At 41.6% G+C, this 17,411-nt stretch overlaps 1 protein-coding gene across 10 annotated transcripts in view; it reads right to left on the reverse strand.

Moving 5' to 3' along the window:
* Positions 1 to 17,411, reverse strand: part of LOC105033569 (uncharacterized) — a 148,989-nt gene that overhangs the window by 2,990 nt on the left and 128,588 nt on the right. For 6 of the 10 annotated variants that reach the window (XM_073251125.1, XM_073251115.1, XM_073251120.1 and 3 more), the window contains 3 exons: positions 7,109 to 7,179; positions 857 to 932; positions 23 to 166 (listed from right to left, as the gene is read on the reverse strand). In XM_073251125.1, the coding sequence (XP_073107226.1) occupies positions 23 to 166; positions 857 to 932; positions 7,109 to 7,179 (291 nt within the window). Of the gene's footprint in view, positions 1 to 22; positions 167 to 856; positions 933 to 5,594; positions 6,950 to 7,108; positions 7,180 to 17,411 lie in introns of those variants that run through there. The other 4 variants (XR_012138337.1, XR_012138336.1, XM_073251117.1 and 1 more) reach the window with 4 other exon arrangements.

A 17,411-nucleotide genomic window follows, 5' to 3' on the forward strand; every position in this document is an offset into this window, starting at 1 on the left:
AATAGTGATGAACTGTGGTTACCAGTCCTCTTGTGGCATATGACCAGCTCCTTCTATTGGCTTAAGTTTGACAACACCAGGGTTTCCCTTCTGAAACTCTTCAGCTTCAGACAGAGGCAAATACTTATCTGCTACTCCCCATGCAAGCAATATTGGTTTATCCCAACTGTTGTTCGCAATTTCATAATCCATGTAAATGCATAATAAATATGTTTTCAATAGATTAACATTTCTGCACTACTTTCTAATTGAACTAAATGATTTTATTAAAGCCAAATCAAGGTTTTGAATCTTATGCCGACTATCTAGAGCTTGGCATAGTTCTACATGAGCCAGCAGTCAATGAAAGACTGACAGAAATGAAATCCCAACAAATTTTAAGAAATTAAAAAGGAAACAATTAAAAGAATCCGAGGTTCTCAAGGCAAGTTCGATAAGGTCAAGAGCTGAAAGAGGGTGAGTCAAATTTTCACTCCAAAAATCAAGAACACAATGATCCCAAGGCGAGTTCAACAAGGTCAAGATCTCAAAGAGGAGAAGTCAAAATTGATATAGACAAGTCAGTTATATAGAAAAAATAGACCATGTGATATGTAAAATGACAATATAGAAAACATGTATAAAATTGGCTATTTAACATTTATACTCAACAATAATTTCTGAAAAAAAAAAGTATGCTCAACAACAAACAATATGCTTGTCACATGTATTGGTTTAAGCATTTTAAGGCATAGCAAGCACTGAACAAATAGAATATAAATTATACCATTTGTAACTGTAAACATTTTAGATATCATACTGAATTTCAGCTATAATAATCCAGACTAAACAAGGACAGTAAGCTACTGAAGTTGACCTTGAAGATGAAAATCCAGCTGCTATTCGACCTAGTATATCTTTAAATTTTGCTTTCCTTGCTGCTTCGAGCAATGCTAAAGGCATCAAGAAGACCATAATTAAGTTAGAACAACAAAATAGTGGATAACTATGGAAGTTGAGAAATTTTCTGCTAGTATGTTTTTTTTGCCTCCATGGGAAGGATTTAGAATATGAATACGAAATACAGTCAGGGATCTTGATTATTATAATATCTGCAAGTTTTAACTTTAAACGAGTATAGATTGTATAGTTAACAACTTGACTAATCAACCTAATGACAAAAGACAAGCTATCATACTTCTAATGAAACTTGAGCTAATGTTGGTGCAAATGCATTTATCTCATGCAGAAACAAAACCACATGTATAAACCATAAAAGAGCTCATATTCTGAGCATGTCACAATGCTAGGTGTATGAATCACCATTACGTAAACAAGTTAGTTTATGATACATATGATACCAGATGTTTCATGGCATGCTAGAGGGGGCACACTAGCACTAGGGCTGGAAATGGGCTCGGGCTGGCCCAAGGTCCATCGAGCCAGGCTGACTTTGGGTCAGACTATGGGCTAAGCCTGAAAGATTTTACAGCAGATTTGGGCTTAAATATAGAGCCTATTTATTTTTTGGGCCCGGCTTGGATATATCATTAGCCTGACTTGGGCCCTGCTCGAGCCTGAGCCTGAACAAAAATTTGGAAATTGAGCCTGAATTCAGGCCCGGACAAGTCTCAAGCCCTTCATCATCTTTTCTTAAATCTTTGGTCTCACAATTATTGAATATTGGTGCTTTCAAGCTTCTATAGAAACTTTTGAAGGCATAATAGTTGGATGCGATTCAAGGCATGTCAAAATGATTAGAATTATGAATTATAGAAAGCCATTCATCATTCGATGAATCGCAATCGACTCCACAAATTTGGGCTAGCCTAAATGGTTTGGGTCGGGCCCAGGCTTGGATTCAGGTCGAGGGTTTCCCAAAAATTTGAGCCTAAGCCCGATTCGAAGCCTGAAAAATATTTTGGGCTGGGCTCGGTAGAGGTGTGGCCCAGACCATTTCTAGCTCTAACTAGCATTAGCTCAAATTAGCATCACAGCATGTACCAACCCATATTATAGCAAATGTGTAGCACTGTCTTGTATAGCTCAATAGGGGTTGATCGATCGATGGAGTAAGTTCTGGAAGTTGATCATTTCATTTGGTATATCAACGAGTCAAACTTCTTAGAAAGTGAAATATTAGGACCATTATTATCAATATCAACATTGTTTAGTTAATATGACTTAAGATGTTTGTTACATACATGCCCATAACATATCTACATGTCACAATACTAAAAATGGAAGTAACCTTGATTTTTTTTAGGGCTTGTTTGGTTCACATGAAGAGAAGGGGGGAGTGTGGTCAATGCGAAAATGGAGAAATGCCTCATGTTTGGTTGGAGTTTTTAAAGGAGAGAAATGGGAAAGTAGCTTTCCCTTGGGAATAAGATTCCCACACTTTGTAGAAAAGAAACACCCATGTAGGACATGGAAAAGTCTAGTTCCCACTAGCTAGGACTTGGGATAATTACTTTTCAAAAGTGCCCTTAAGCTTTTAGATAGAATGGGGTAAGGTCATTCCCTTTATTAAAGGTATAAAAGGTATTTTATATAACTTTTCTAAAAAAATAAATGCTTAACCAAACATAAGCCACTCTGAAATGTGCCATTTTTCCATGGTCAACAAAACATGCGAGAACCACTTTCCCAAGCATCATATACCCAAGCATCAGCTTCCCAGGAAAAACATTCCAATGAAGGGAAATTCTTCCTATGAACCAAATGAGTTCTTAAGGTATTCCTGATATATCTCAGAATGCCTATGGTGTATTAGAAAAAATCATGAATGGATAATGTCACCACATTGTATTATGGTTTGTACTTTGTATAGTACAATTGGCAAGAGGAAGGGGTTCAATTCCATAGGGCATGGGCCCTCACTTTGTGCCCATACATATATAAGTGCCCATACATATATAAATCCCTTGTTCAGCTAGCAGTGGCTCGATCTTCCTAGGCGCCTAAGCTCCAGTGTAGGTGGGGGTGGGTTGGGTATATGGCAGAATGGGTGGATATACCATCCTAGCATCAAAAAAATTCCGTGCTTTTCAATTTGAAGTCAAGATATCATACTTCATAAGTTAGTTTGTGTTTCTAAATGGTGTACCAGCAAGACATAGTCAAACTGAATGCTATATATGCCCTTAAAATAATAAGATCATTATTTATTACTAGTTATAGTGCATGTGCAAATGCCTGAGGCCACTACCAAAGATTTTGGATATAGTTTTTTTTTTTTTTTTTTTTTAAGTATGGATCAGGTGCTATTATGCATTTCTCATGAAATTGTTTCAGGTTTATTTGGTATAAGACATTATCTAGATAAACTTATGTTTTGCTATGACCAACACAGGTCAATTTACTTTGAACTTTAGAGGACATTCAACTCTTATTATACATATAATCATGGCAATCCCAACTTAAGGAAGATTGTCCCTTTGACTTCTAAGAGTCCAACAAAGTCAGGAACTCAGGATCCTTTTCTATACTAGTTTAGCATGATTTAAATCTCTATGGGAGAAATTTGATTCAGGTTACCATATGAGTTCCATTGGTTTGGATATATAGCCATTTTACAGTGTTAGGATATGTACAATTTGTTGCAATGTTGAATGGATATTGCATGTCGATCAACACTAAATTATGCAAAAATAAGAATTGCACATAGTCTACATCAAGTTGAATAGATCATTTAAGTCATAGATATGTCCTTCAATTGATGAATAAAGTCCCTTAGAAAGTGGAAATAGTTGAACCAATCTACTTAGTCCAAACAAATATAAATTAAGGAGTCAAAATGATGCTGTACTCAAATGTTTTATGAAGTGCATATGTGAATTTGGATGATCAAGGGTGAAGCAAGCATATGACTTCTTTATGCACAAGACTGAAGCTGAAAGAAAATTATATAATGTTCTGCACTACGATGAAAATGGTACATAACTCCATAGTCCCATATTGACTAATAAATAGACATAGGTTTATTAGCCTAGGCTGGTCCTCCTTCCAACAACTTAAGCTTTTGGACCATAAATCCATGACAAGTGGCATCAAAGCCAGACCCATTGTCCATCACAACTTTTATTTGTCATGTTGGCCCCTTAATATGGTATACTAGGGTTGAATAGCACTTGAGCCATAGGTGAGCCCCCCTCTCGAGTAGGAGCCAACCATGACAAGGACATACCAAGATTCCAGGGGAGATTGTTATAGTCCCACATTGACTATAAAAAGTGGTATACATGGGTTTATTAGCCCAGGCTGGTCTTCCTCACAATAGCTCAAGCTTTTGGACTATGGTCCATGACAATAGGCTAATCAATGTTGTTCGGATGTTTGATTCGGAATGCCAACGAAAATGGAGCGAGAGAGAAGGAAAGAGAGGGACAGAGAGAGAGGAGGGGAGGGACAGAGGGGAAGGCCAGCTGTGGCCCGCTGAGGCCGTCGGAGGGCCGTCGAGCCTCTGGATCTCGACGATCCTCTACGAGATGTGAAGAGAGAGAGTGGAAGGGAGGGGAGAGGAGGGAGGGGAAGGCGACAAGGAGGCCATCAAAAGGCCCAAAACATCCCTACGACCCTCCTCTCTCCTCCCTTCCCCTCTATCTATTTGTCTCTCTCTTCTCATTTTCTCTTGCAGAGGACTGTGGAGCTCGGGAGGCCTTGGAGGCCTCCACGGCCCTCCAATAGCAACCGTAGGTATCTCTGCTGGCCTTCCTTTCCTCCTCCCCTCCCCCCTCTTTTCTTTTCTCTCTTTTCCTCCCCAATTCATCATCCATTTCTGTGTTGGTTCGGGCCCAGTTTGGGCCCGATACGGTTTGATACGAGACCATACTGACTCATTCTGCTAGTCGACCGGCACGGGATCTGGTTCCAAGTTAGCGATCCTTGTAAGGACCTATTTGACACATGAATATTTTCTTTGTGGTTATTGCTTGCTCATGTAGGAGGGGCAATTGGAAGAGGTTGAAGAACAATGCTAGATACCACTTTCGCTATTTCAAGGGCTTAGATAATTAATCTTCTCATCTAGATTCTTTATCTTAATTTACCAAATCTGGAAGTACCTCCATTATCCCATGATCCTTTTAGTACTTTCTCCTACATGCATTTTGTGTGAGGTCCTGAAACACTTGTCTATGTTGGAAAATGGAAATCACAAAGTTGCAGCAGAACAGTCCTCAACAAAACCAAAGATTCATACACATTCTGGACATATGCAAAATTGGACCGAAACTTGTGCAAACTGCTATATTAAATTTCTTCTGTATGTGTATCAATGAGAATGCCAAACTGCAACGGACAATCGATAAAAGTAAGCAAAAAAAAAGGCACACAAATTTTAAACCTAAGGGGGTTGACAAGAACAATCCATGGGGCAACAGGAACAACCATGGGCAGCAAAGAAGAACAAACATGAATCCTAGAGAAAGACCCAGGGCAACAAGAACAATCCATTGAACAACAGAGGGTTACATATTCACCACTCATGCTGCTATGCCCTAACTTGAGACCATCAAAATCACTAAGGACACAACTCGAACATGATATCATCCGCACACAAAAATCACTAAGGACAATCACAAGGAAAAATGCATAGAGATCAAAAATGGTACCAAGCAAAAAGATGTGAGACCATACGCCAAATCTTGAGCCCATGTCACATGCCGAGACAAGATCTGGAACTGATATTGTAACACTTGAAGAAAGGATTTAGTTTTCTCTTTCCTTCTCTCTCTTCTCTATCATCTCTCTTGTTCTCCTCTTATCTTCTCACTCTTCTCTCCCTCTCTCGTGTGTTATGGCTGTAATCACCACCGCCAATAATAGTTTTAGAAGGGCTCTTTGTTTTTTTTTTCCTTACCTGCTATAGTGCTTCTTAAAATCTTTGCAAGATTTCTAGTTAGGAGGAGCGAGTAGCAATTATGACCCCTAAATGTTGCTAAAATTACAGGGCAAGTTATCAATTATCTTGGGCTTTCCACCACCTATAACTAGTTGCCATGAGAGAAATCAAGACAGTTCATTTTACAATAAATGGCAACTAGAAATTTAAAAGATTATCTTGCAAATTTTTTAAGAAGCACTATAGCAAATCCTGAAAAAAGAGCCCTTCTAAAGCTATTATAGCAGTGGTGATTGTAGCTATAAGACATGAGAGAGGAAGAGAAGAGTGAAAAGATAAGAGAAGAGAAGAGACGAGCTCCTCTCCACTGCCTCCACCCCTCCCTCTAACCTCCTCTTCTTCCTTGCCTACCTCCTCTTCACCCGCCTCTGTTGCATCCGCTCACCAATAGTCTCTCCCCTGTCCACCACCTTGCTGCCCTCTTCCTCAATGCCCTCCTATTCCTACCCTACCCCTTCCCCCACCATCCTCCCCTCTACTGCCTCCGCTCATTGACGATCGCTCTCCCATCTCTTCCTCCTCCTTGCCGCCACCCTCCGCCTCCTCCTCCTCACCCTACTGCACCCCTCCCACACATTGCCATTGTTGCTGCAAGGTGCCCTCAGTAAACCCATCAGCCCTCCTTTCTCGGGGATTCTGAGCACCATCTCCTTCCTGATAATGTCCCTCTCCATCACGAACAGCCTCGGCATGGCCCATCCCCGACCTCTCCTCCCCTTCATCAACTCCTAGAGCTCCTCCTAGAATCCTAGGTCTATGGACATGTCTTGCTCTCGAACTCACACCCTGAGCCTCTCAACTACCACCTGCACCACATTGTAGTCCTCAAAAATCTTCAGCACCACCCATAGCATTGTCTTGTACAGCACCACCACTTACACCTGCTCGGAGGGCACCTCTTCTTGAACATCTCTAGCAAGTACCTCATCAGATGCTAGCAAGCATTGAGAGGCTGGAAGACATTGAGCTTCCGCTGGGGATTGGAGAAGCAGAGAAAGCAGTGGAGGTTCTCCTTGTCCAGAGAATACCGTGAGGAGATGGGGAAGGGAGGCAGAGGGGACCTGGCTGGAAACCAGTGAAGATAAATGCCCCTTATATCCTTTTCCATTATGAGATTTACTTGATTATGATAGGGCGACTAGAACACTCACAAATGTTAGCAGCTGTGTAATAATTTGACATGCTTATGGTGTTAAAAAAAATAATACAGACAAGAAAACAAACCAAATCCAGGTCCACTGCTTGCTAGGTATGGCAATCGATATACATCAGCCTTCTCCAACTTCAAAACATACCTGCCAAGAAGAATCTTCTTACAATAAGAAAAGGCCGTAAAGTAAATTGACATTCAAATTTGACAAACATCATCAGAACTATATCAAAATATTCACAACTTTGGATGAGCATTTAATGTGATTTTAACATAGAAGAGTAAGATGCGAATTACATAGCTTAATGTTGAAGAAGATATCATGGCTAACATTATTTTCTAGATTTCTTTTATTTTTGATAATTGAGTCATGTCATGACTAGTAAATTGGTAGGGCTAGATCAGATAAACAATGGCCCACCCAAGAATTTAGGGCCACCCATATTGGCTAGGAGTTGATACATCGAGCTCCATATGCTATGGGGTTTTGGCCAACAGGCTCAAACTACTCAGATTGCACTCAATTAGGTGGATAGAGCTTTAACCACTTATTATTGTTCCATATAAAGTCGGACTCCTTAAATAGATCATTTTTTTTTTACTTACCACCATTTTAAGCTATGAGAGCAGAAAGGCAATGGGGAATTTCTTCAAGCTTCATTCATGGATCTAGAGCTTCTATTGCTGGATAATTGAGTTTCGAAGGCTAGAAACTTGTTTCTAGCTAGGCCATATCGTCCTTAAACTATTTTTTAAATTTGTGCAAAATTCCAAACCTTAATTAAGGGGAAAGTCTAAACAAATGACTAGAAATTATGTTTTCGATTGATTTCATGTTGTATGAAAGGACATGAAATTCATGACCTAAGATAGCAATCTAAGATTAAAATTGAAGAAAATGGCAATTCTAGGTCGAACATCAAAACAACACTTTAGCTTAATCCAAATATAATCTTGTAAGTAATTTCTATCATCTTAATTTTCATATATGTTGTTCAATAGGGGCTCATCTACAACCCTAAGGTAATATAATTTTGGATTCGGTCTATGTACTTTTTAAGTTTAGTTTCTATAAAAATAAATTTAAAAATATTAAATATATCATGTTCTTGCAGAAAAGTATGGTAGAATATTTGCACTATTAATATGCATGCGCTATAAAACCACATACTAATTGGGAGAGATTTGGTCATTCTTGGATTCACATTGCCATACATTTAAAATTATCATTGAAAAACACCAACATTCATGTTGATCCTTTTATTCAATATGTCGATGTAGCCATCCTAATGTTACTCTTATTGTTGCGGCCAATCCCCCGTCGCTTGTCGCCGGTGAAAAGCACTTGCAAGACACAGTCCTCACAGACTGGAGTTGTATCCGATGGGGACCCTCCGATGCTTAAATCAGAGAGGGGGTTGGTGAACAGTAGATAAAATGTTTAGAATGGCAGAGTCTTAGCCCAAAATTGTCTTATTCGTGCTGCTTGTTTACCTCTCTTTTATAGATGATTCTGATGTAACCGTCGAGCATGTGGTCCCGCTTTTCATGGCACTAAATTATCGGACCATAATTGTGGAGTTAGTAGGCTGTTTATTCCCACTAATGACCGTGACACGTAGTCGATAACCATTCATAATGGTTAGAGTGTGTTGAGCAGATAGGCCGACTATATGTTGGTAATATTGATAAGTTGGTAGTAGATCCAAATAAGCATCGATCGATAACTCTGATATGCTGATGGTCTTCAGTCGGAAGTTAACCAAGTAGTTAGTCACTAGTTGATAGTAGCCGACTGTAAGTCGGTCAACCGATTGTGAGTCGGCGTAATGTGTTCACACGGCCGATGTAGAGTCGGAGTCGAGGGTCGGTTGACTTGTCCCAACAGTTGCCCCCCACTCCCAAGTCCAAGGTGGTTCGATGTGTATATTATCATGTGGTCTGTCACGTTAGACGAAGGGAGTCGTCACGTGTTGCCTCGAGCTCCGACTTAGTTGCCGATCTTTATGATTTTTTGGAGTACGAGAGTTCTCTGGCTGTTTTGTCATTTTGGTAGCTGCGAAATCATTATTGGGCTGTCATTTCGACGAGACAATTCGACACCAAACATCATTTTAGAAAGATAATTCAACACTGAACGATATGATTCTGACTAGTAAATCTTAGCCACGTATCCGAACATTATTGGGTCAGAGCTATTCATGCGGATAATGGTAAGGTGGCACGATCAGGAGTAGGTGCGTCGAACCGTCCGACCAATGGTTGGTCCGGATGTTGCCACGCGTCATCATCTGATGAGATTCAGATTTGGCCGATTTCATCTGGACCGTTGATGGATCCTATATATATAGGGTCACTTTCAGCCAAACTTTTACTTTGCATTCTTGTTGCCATCTTTTGCTGCGAAAGTTCTGCCAGAAGATCGCCCAAGTACCAGAGAGCTCCAGGGTCTCTTCTCTGCCCCTTTTTCAGCTTTCAAGTCAAGTGTTTTCGTCTTTCTTCTTAGCTTTTCTCCCTTTGGGTCTTCGTTTTAAAGTTCTCTCTTGTTTTTCTTCTTTATGGCTAGGGCTTCTTCTTCTCGAGATAGTCGGTCAGAGAACCCATCTGACGAATCTCCGTCGGATCTGGAAGTAGAAGCTTCTTCCCTATCCGGACCGAATGTTGAACGGCTCTGGGAGCAATATCATATCCTGGAGCAGTATCAGCTCTTCGCTCCTAGCTCTGATGGTCGGGTGAACTCCCCTCCTTCGGGTTAGGTTGCCTTCTATGTCGAAGACCTTCGGACCGGTCTTCGATTTTTTATTCCGGAGTTCGTCCGGAATTTGCTTGACTACTACGATCTTTGCCCTGCTCAGCTTGCACCGAACTCGATCCAGCTGATAATTAGTTTTGCTTTGCTGTGCCGGCTCATACCGATCGAACCTCGTCTTTCTCTTTTCTAAGCTTTCATTTTTCGTCCCCATCCTAAGGCCAAGGGTTGGTGGTTTTTTAACTCGAGAAAAAGCCTTTTCTTCATCACCGATCTTCCATCATCCATTCATGGATGGAAGAACTAATTCTTTTTTGTTTCTTCTCCTTTTCCCTGGGGCTTTCCTTCACGCTGGGGTGATCTAAGGATCGGCCCCAACGAGAATAGTTGGGTGGAGGTCGATGATCGAGAAGATTTTCACCGACTGAAGGACATGGCAGTTCCACCGTAGAGAGAGCTGATGATCGATCAAATAAGCTCTCTACGATGCCGGTCTTAGTTCGGTCACCTCCTTAGGTATAGCATAGTTGATCACTTTCATTTTTTTTATTTGTTTGTTTCTGAACTGTACTGACTTCCTTGTTCTGATTGTAGCTATGCAGCTGAGGGTACGAGTATCATCTGTTGATATTCATTGGCACGCTGCCAAGAAGAAGGCAGCATCTGAAGCTGGACCCTCCCGACCATCCAAGAAGGGTCGGAGAATTCCTCCATTTGCATCGGTAAGGGAATCCGACATATCGTCGGAGTTGGTTCCCGAGTCGGTTTTGGCGTTGTCGGCCCCGACAATGCTCCCAGAGGCACCATCCGTTGAAACTGGGACGGCGGAAAAAGACGGAGCTGCAGTAGTACCGTCGACAGCTCCACCAGCTGAAGTTTGAACCATGGCGGAAGTCGCGGCCGAGCCGGAACAATCTATGACTGTGCCGGTTGTTCCCCCAGCGAAACCTGCTCGACCGCAGTCGAGCTCCGACTTTCCCGCATTCTCAAGCATGGGATTGTCGGCAGGAGACTGGGGGAAGGTGCCGGCAACTTCGGCAGATGACGGATCGTCGGCAGGCCACTCGATTCTGTTCAACATTAGAGTTTCTGAGGGTGAGTCGGCCTTGGCCAAGCAGCTCATCCAAGTTGCTCTTCTCCCAGCTGATCAAGAGAACAGGAAGAACCAGACCGTTGTCGAGATGTTTTCCTCTTTTTACCCGATGATATTTGGGGTAAGTTCTTCAGCATGTTTTTTATTTTTTGATCTGATTTGACTTGGTTCGTCTTCTGCTTTCAGTGGGCGCACGATATGCACGACCTAGAGGTCGGCTATCGGAAGGTTGCAGAGTTCCATCGGATCTGGATGGACAAGGTGGCGGCCGCCAATGCTGAGAAAATGGCTGCCCTTGAACAACTCCAGATGGCGATCGAGTGGGAGGCGGAGCTTCAGGAGGAAGTCTCCCGTCTGATCATCGATCTTCAATCTTCCAGAGCCGAACTTTAGTCGGCTTGCCAGAACATCTTGTCTCTTGAGTCACAGATCAAAAGCAAGAAGCACTCCATCCACCGACTTCGATGAGAAAGGGATGGCTGCATCGACGAACTCGAAGCCGAACATGGAAGACATCGGGCCACCTTGGAAAGGTTGGCACTGGCTGATGATGAGTCGGCTTCCACAAGAGCTGATGAAGAGTTGGCGAGAGAGAAAGCAGAGTCAGCAAGGGAAGCTTTGAACCAAGCCATCGAGAACTTCAAGAACTCTGAGGAGTTTAAAGAAGAGATTCTCAAAGGCGGGTTCGCTTCTTATTGCATCGGGTATAAGGATGGTCGAGATACGGTCAGAAAGCTGTATCCGGATTTGGACTTGAGCAGCATCATCCCTTTTGTCTCGGAAGATGGAGCTGCCAAAGAAGAAGCTGCACCGATTGAAGACATTGCACCAACTGCTGAAGATGGTGCACCGACTGCACCAGAAGACGTTCCAGTCGCCGATGCTGCACCGAAGCAAGGAGATGGGGGCGACGACTGGTGATCAGTGTAGTGCTTTTTGTCTTCTTTTTGTAATCAGAAGCTTTTGTAATCAAACTTCGATCTAATTTTGTAATCTTCTTTTCAATGAATGAATGAAAATTTTTTTTTCTAAGTACCAACTCTCTTTTTCATGTGTTTGCAGCGTCGTAGAATTACTATTTAACTATCGAATATCGATCGACAAGCCGAATGTTCAGTAGTACTTGTAGAATTCATCTGTTAGTCGAATATTTATAGACATACTTTACCTTTTAGGTATCAGGATAAATGGTAATAAGCCGAATACCCTTCGACCGACCGTAGTCAGGTCAGTACGTCTAATTATTTGATAATCGATGGCAAGCCGAATATCCTTCGATCGACTGTAGTCAGGTCGGTATAATTCCAATCCGACCTGAGTCGTATTGGCATGATGTTCCGCTTAGTTAAAACTAAGTCAGCATAATAGTCATTCGACTAGAGCCGGCTTTTATAATGAAAAGCCGAGATATAGTCGGTATCGAAATACAGTCGGTATATCGGCTTTTATAGTGAAAATCGATATATACTTGTACAGTCGGTTTTTAAAGTGAAAAAATGAAATATAGTCGATGCATCGATTGTTACAGTGAAAAATCGAAATATAGTCGATGTGTCGGTTTTTATAGTGGAAAATCGAAATATAGTCGATGTGTCAGTTTTTATAGTGGAAAATCAAAATATAATCAATGTGTCAGTTTTTTCAGTAGAAAATCAAAATATAGTCGATAGTAATTGACCGTCCATTTGTCAGTCTAACATCACTTTGTAGTTGGTCGAAATCTTGTGATTCTGAAATTCCTTGTTTCATTTTGAACACTGTACATATGAAGGAAGTTGCCCCCCAGTTCTTCGATCGTCCGAAGATCATATTGATTACTCCCGCCGTTGGTTGATTGTTGAGTTTTTTCTTAGTTTACGGCTGAGGTTGTTGGTCGGTGGGAGGTTGAGTCGGGCGATCTCGTCGAAATTTTTTGAGATAGTCTCGTCGAATCAGGGCCTCTATCTCATCCCTGAGCTAGATGCACTGTTCGGTGTCGTGATCGTGATCATGATGGAACCGACAGTGCTTCTTGTCACGGCTCCTCGATGGCGCTTTCATCGATGGAGGATGTCGTAGATACTCCTCTCCTTCGATCTCCATCAGGATCTGCGCATGGGAAGCAGAGAGAGGAGTGTAGGAGTCATACCAGCCATAGCCGCTTGGCTTCGGACTCCGTCATCGAGGTGAAGCGCTTTTATTGGTAATTGACCGACTTGATTTGACCGGAGCTTCACTTTTCTTTTGTTTCTTCTTCTGACCTTTTCCATCTGTCTAGCGTCGGTTAGAAGTAGTTTTATCCGCGTGAATGTATTTGGACACGTGCTCTAGAAGTTCAGCATAGGTCCAGAGGAGAGTTTTATCTAGAGAGTAGGTAAATCTAGATCCCCTTAGACCCCTTTTCATGGCCGATATAGTCATGTCTTCATTGAAGTCCCTGACCTCAAGTGTGGCCGCATTAAAGCGAGCTACAAAATCTCTTAATGTCTCTGTCTCACCTTACTTGATTGAGAAGAGACTGTTAGATGTTCGTGGCAGCCTTCGACTAGTGCTGAAGTGGGCCACGAAAGAATGTTCGAGCTGCTCGAAAAAGTTAATGCTCTCTGACTGATGTCCGAAATACCAAGCTCGAGCAGCCTTCTGAAGAGTTGTCGGAAAGCCAATGCATAAGAGGACATCGGTTGCCTCCTGGATCATCATGAAAGCCTTATAGGTCTCCAGATGGTTGATCGGGTCGGTAGAGCCGTCGTATGGCTCCATCTGTGGCATCTTGAATCGAGAGAGAATCGGCTTATTCAGGATGCGCTGAGAGAGAGGCTGGACGGTGTGGAAGTCATAGTCATTGGAGGACTTCCGACCTTCCACCTGAAGTCGGGCAAGCTGATGATCAATTTATCTGAATTTGCGTTCATAGTCGTTAAGCTGCCGCTGAAAAACTCCAGAGGTAGAACCCCCTGAAGAGCTTGAAGAAGGAGAAGCAGAAGGCGTCCGTGGTCGTTTTCCCTTCTTGATACTGTGCAGATGGGAAGGAGAGGGAGAACGCCGTAAATGGTGAGCGGCACGGTGAGAGTGTCAAGAATACGGTTGTCTGTCTCAATGGGAGTGTCGAGACGGTCGCTCTGGAGATGAGGAGGGTGAGCATCGTGGAGGATGGCGGCTGTCTAGATGGCATCGACTGAGCCACCGATTACCCTACTGACGGCTGCTGTTGCTGCTGGATTTGCTACTGCTGGAGACTTTGAACCGCCTCCGTCAAAACTTTCATTTGCTGCATGAGTGCAGCAATCTGGACATTCGTGATGACCACAGGATATGAGGAACTGGGCTCTGCCACTGGAGGTGGGGGAGGAACATCTTCCCGACGGGAAGACTGCCTCGTTGATCCTGTCGAATGTTGGACTCTGATTTTCGACATGGTTGATTGTAGTATGCCCCTACTTGATGCGCCAATCTGTTGCGGTCAATCCTCTGTCGTCTGTCGCCGGTGAAGAGCACTTGCAAGATAGTCCTCACAGATCGGAGTTGTCCGGTGGGGACCCTTCGATGCTTAAGTCAGAGAGGAGGTTGGTGAACAACAGATAAAGTATTTAGAGTGGCAGAGTCTTAGCCCAGAATTGCCTTATCCGTGTTGCTCGTTTATCTCTGTTTTATAAATGATTCTGATGTAACCGTCGAGCACGTGGTCCCACTTTTTATGATTCTAAATTATCGAACCATAATTATGGAGTTAGTGGGCTGTTTATTCCCACTAATGGCCATGACACGTAGTCGATAACCGTTCATAATGGTTAGAGTATGTTGAGCAGATAGGCTGACTATATGTCGGTAATACTGATAAGTCGGTAGTAGACCTGAATGAGCATTAGTCGGTAACTCTGATATGCTGATGGTCTTCGATCGAGAGTTAATCAAATAGTTAGTCGTTGTTGATAGTAGCTGATTGTAGGTCGGTCAACCGATTGTAAGTCGGCATAATGTATTCACACGACCGATGTAGAGTCGGAGTCGGAGGTCGGTTGACTTGTCCCACACTTATTTTTGAAATTAAATTTAACATTATATATTTATGAAAAATATTTGAAAAATTATTTTTCCAACAAAATTTAGGAGTTTTATCAGATAATTAGACATTGTTCGCTAAGATAGGTGATGCATTTTTTTTAAAGCTTGATTTTTGATAACTAATCAAATAATACCTTAAATATATAGAAAAACACATTTAATAACCAAAGAGAAGTAGATAAATCAAGACACTTTTCTACATAAGGTGAATGCAATAGTGAAATGACCACAATGAACATACCCTTCATATAGGGGTGGTAATTAATCAAGTTTGAGTTGGACCAAGTTGGGATAAAAACAAGCAAACTTGACCATAATAGACTTGATTTGACATCAGGTAAAAACCCTTTGACCCAAATCCATCCATGGGTCAACACTCATGATTAGATATGGCCCTTTTGACCCATAACCTAATCTAGTTTGAAAAGCCTATCCTTAATGACACAATTTTAGCTATCTATCCTCATGATCAAATTTGGAATTGGCATGCTTGGTCATACAAGTACCATACTCCACCAATAGCTGATTGGTATGAGTCCTGGAACTAATTCAGCCTACCTTGGTCCTAGTTCTTACAAATTTTCATGACTTGTTTCAAACTTGAATTAAGCAATCAGTGCAAACAACTGCCATCCCCTTGATATGTCCCTTTCAAAAAAATCATAGAATATTAGTTTAAGACTTTGGATTTTCATTCCAACATAAGTCAAACCCTAGTCAATACACACCAATACCTTGTAGGATTCACCATGCAACCTTGATTAGATTTCCTTGGTTTATGTGTTAAATCTGTCAATTTGGACTTAAGATTGCCTTATTGACTGCTACTTGATGAGATCTAACTCCTAGTTAAACAAAACCCAAATAGGCCGAAATTTTGACCATATGTCCTCCTATGCAGTACTTCCTATGTATAAAATATCAACTCAATCCAGGCTTTCCAGACATCTTCCAGCAGCTCAAAATACACTAATTGCTAAGGTCATAAATAAACTTGAACCCAATCATCATCTGATATTAAGCAACAAGTGGAATTCTTCAGAACCCTAAACCATCATCATCTATAAATACCTCTCAATGGGAAATTTTGGGACCTTCGGCCATTCCTTTTCTTATACCCTCCATTTTCTAGCCTTAGCCCTAAAAAATCGTAAGAGAAATGAAGAAAAGAGAGAGGACCTTATCAAAATGGAACCATTCCTCCTTTCTTTTGTCTCCTCCAAAACCTAGCTATAATTCTTCCCCAAAACCCTTAGATCTAGCATAATTATCCCTTGAATCCTCCGATCCTCCATTTACAAGGCTCAAACTTAATAATCCAAGAAGATCAAGAAGCAATAGAGATATCAAGGCAGATGGATCGAGGGGACACTTTAAGGGGTTCTCTCTCAAAAGGAGAGACCGAAAGCACTCTGGTTTGAAAGTTAATATATATTATCTCCAGGGTTTGCCATATCGGCCCAAACCAGCCGGTACGAGGTGAATCGAGCTGGACCGGCAGTTAGCCGGTCCGATTCGGGCTTTTTTTTCAAAAAATAAGGGGTGCCGGACCGAACCGATCGGTTCGGTCCAGTACGCTGCAGGAACTGCTCGATTCCTGCCTAAAATGCCCGAACTGGGTGGTTCAAGATGGTACGGCTTGATTCTGAGCCGTACTGATCATGGCATGTGGGGGGGTGGTGTGGGGGTGGGGCCATTATGTTGGGAGGGAAGCTTTAGCTTCCCCTTCCTGCCTCCTGAGACCTCTGGCTTTCGAGCCAAAGGCTCAGTTCATCGTGGAAACAAAAGAGAGGAAAAAAAATTTGCGGAGCCCATGGACGCAAGAAATTTTGTCACAATCCTATTGAGGTGACAAAGATCGACAGAGAGTAAGGTAATCTACCATTCTCTTGCTTAATTTTTTTTAATTGTTTGACTGAAAAACGGTAACAAGTACAAAATTAAGAAGAAATTATGCCAAAATTTTTGATTTGGGTATGATTTGATTATATATTGTAGATCTTTAGAAGATCTACACGATGATGTGAAAACCATTAATTTTTGTTAATTAATTTTTTTAACAATTTTAAATATATTTTCAAAAAATTTCAAAAAATAAATTTCAAAAAATAATTGTAAAATCATATTATTAAATTATTGTGCTTTGTTAATCTTGTAGAGATGAGTAAGAAAAAAGATACAAAACGTGATATTGGCGGAATGCATGACGAGATGCTCTCGACTCGGCACCATTGGAGATGCAAATGGTGTAACACAGAGTTTAAAAGGGAAGGGGTGACTAGATTGAAGCAGCATTTGGTTGGTGGTTACGATGATGTGTCCATATGTCGAAAATATCCACAGAAGGTACATCAATTGATGAAGAAGCACTTTACTGATTTTAAAGCATCAAAGAAAAGGATAAAGTAGAAAAGGACAAAGATGGATCGTTGAGCCGCAGAATCACCTTCCTATCACTTTAGAGAGTTAGAGGAGGCTTCCACTCTAAATGATG

This window comes from Elaeis guineensis, chromosome 1, assembly GCF_000442705.2.
Source record: "Elaeis guineensis isolate ETL-2024a chromosome 1, EG11, whole genome shotgun sequence".
In the NCBI taxonomy this organism is placed as follows: domain Eukaryota; kingdom Viridiplantae; phylum Streptophyta; class Magnoliopsida; order Arecales; family Arecaceae; genus Elaeis; species Elaeis guineensis.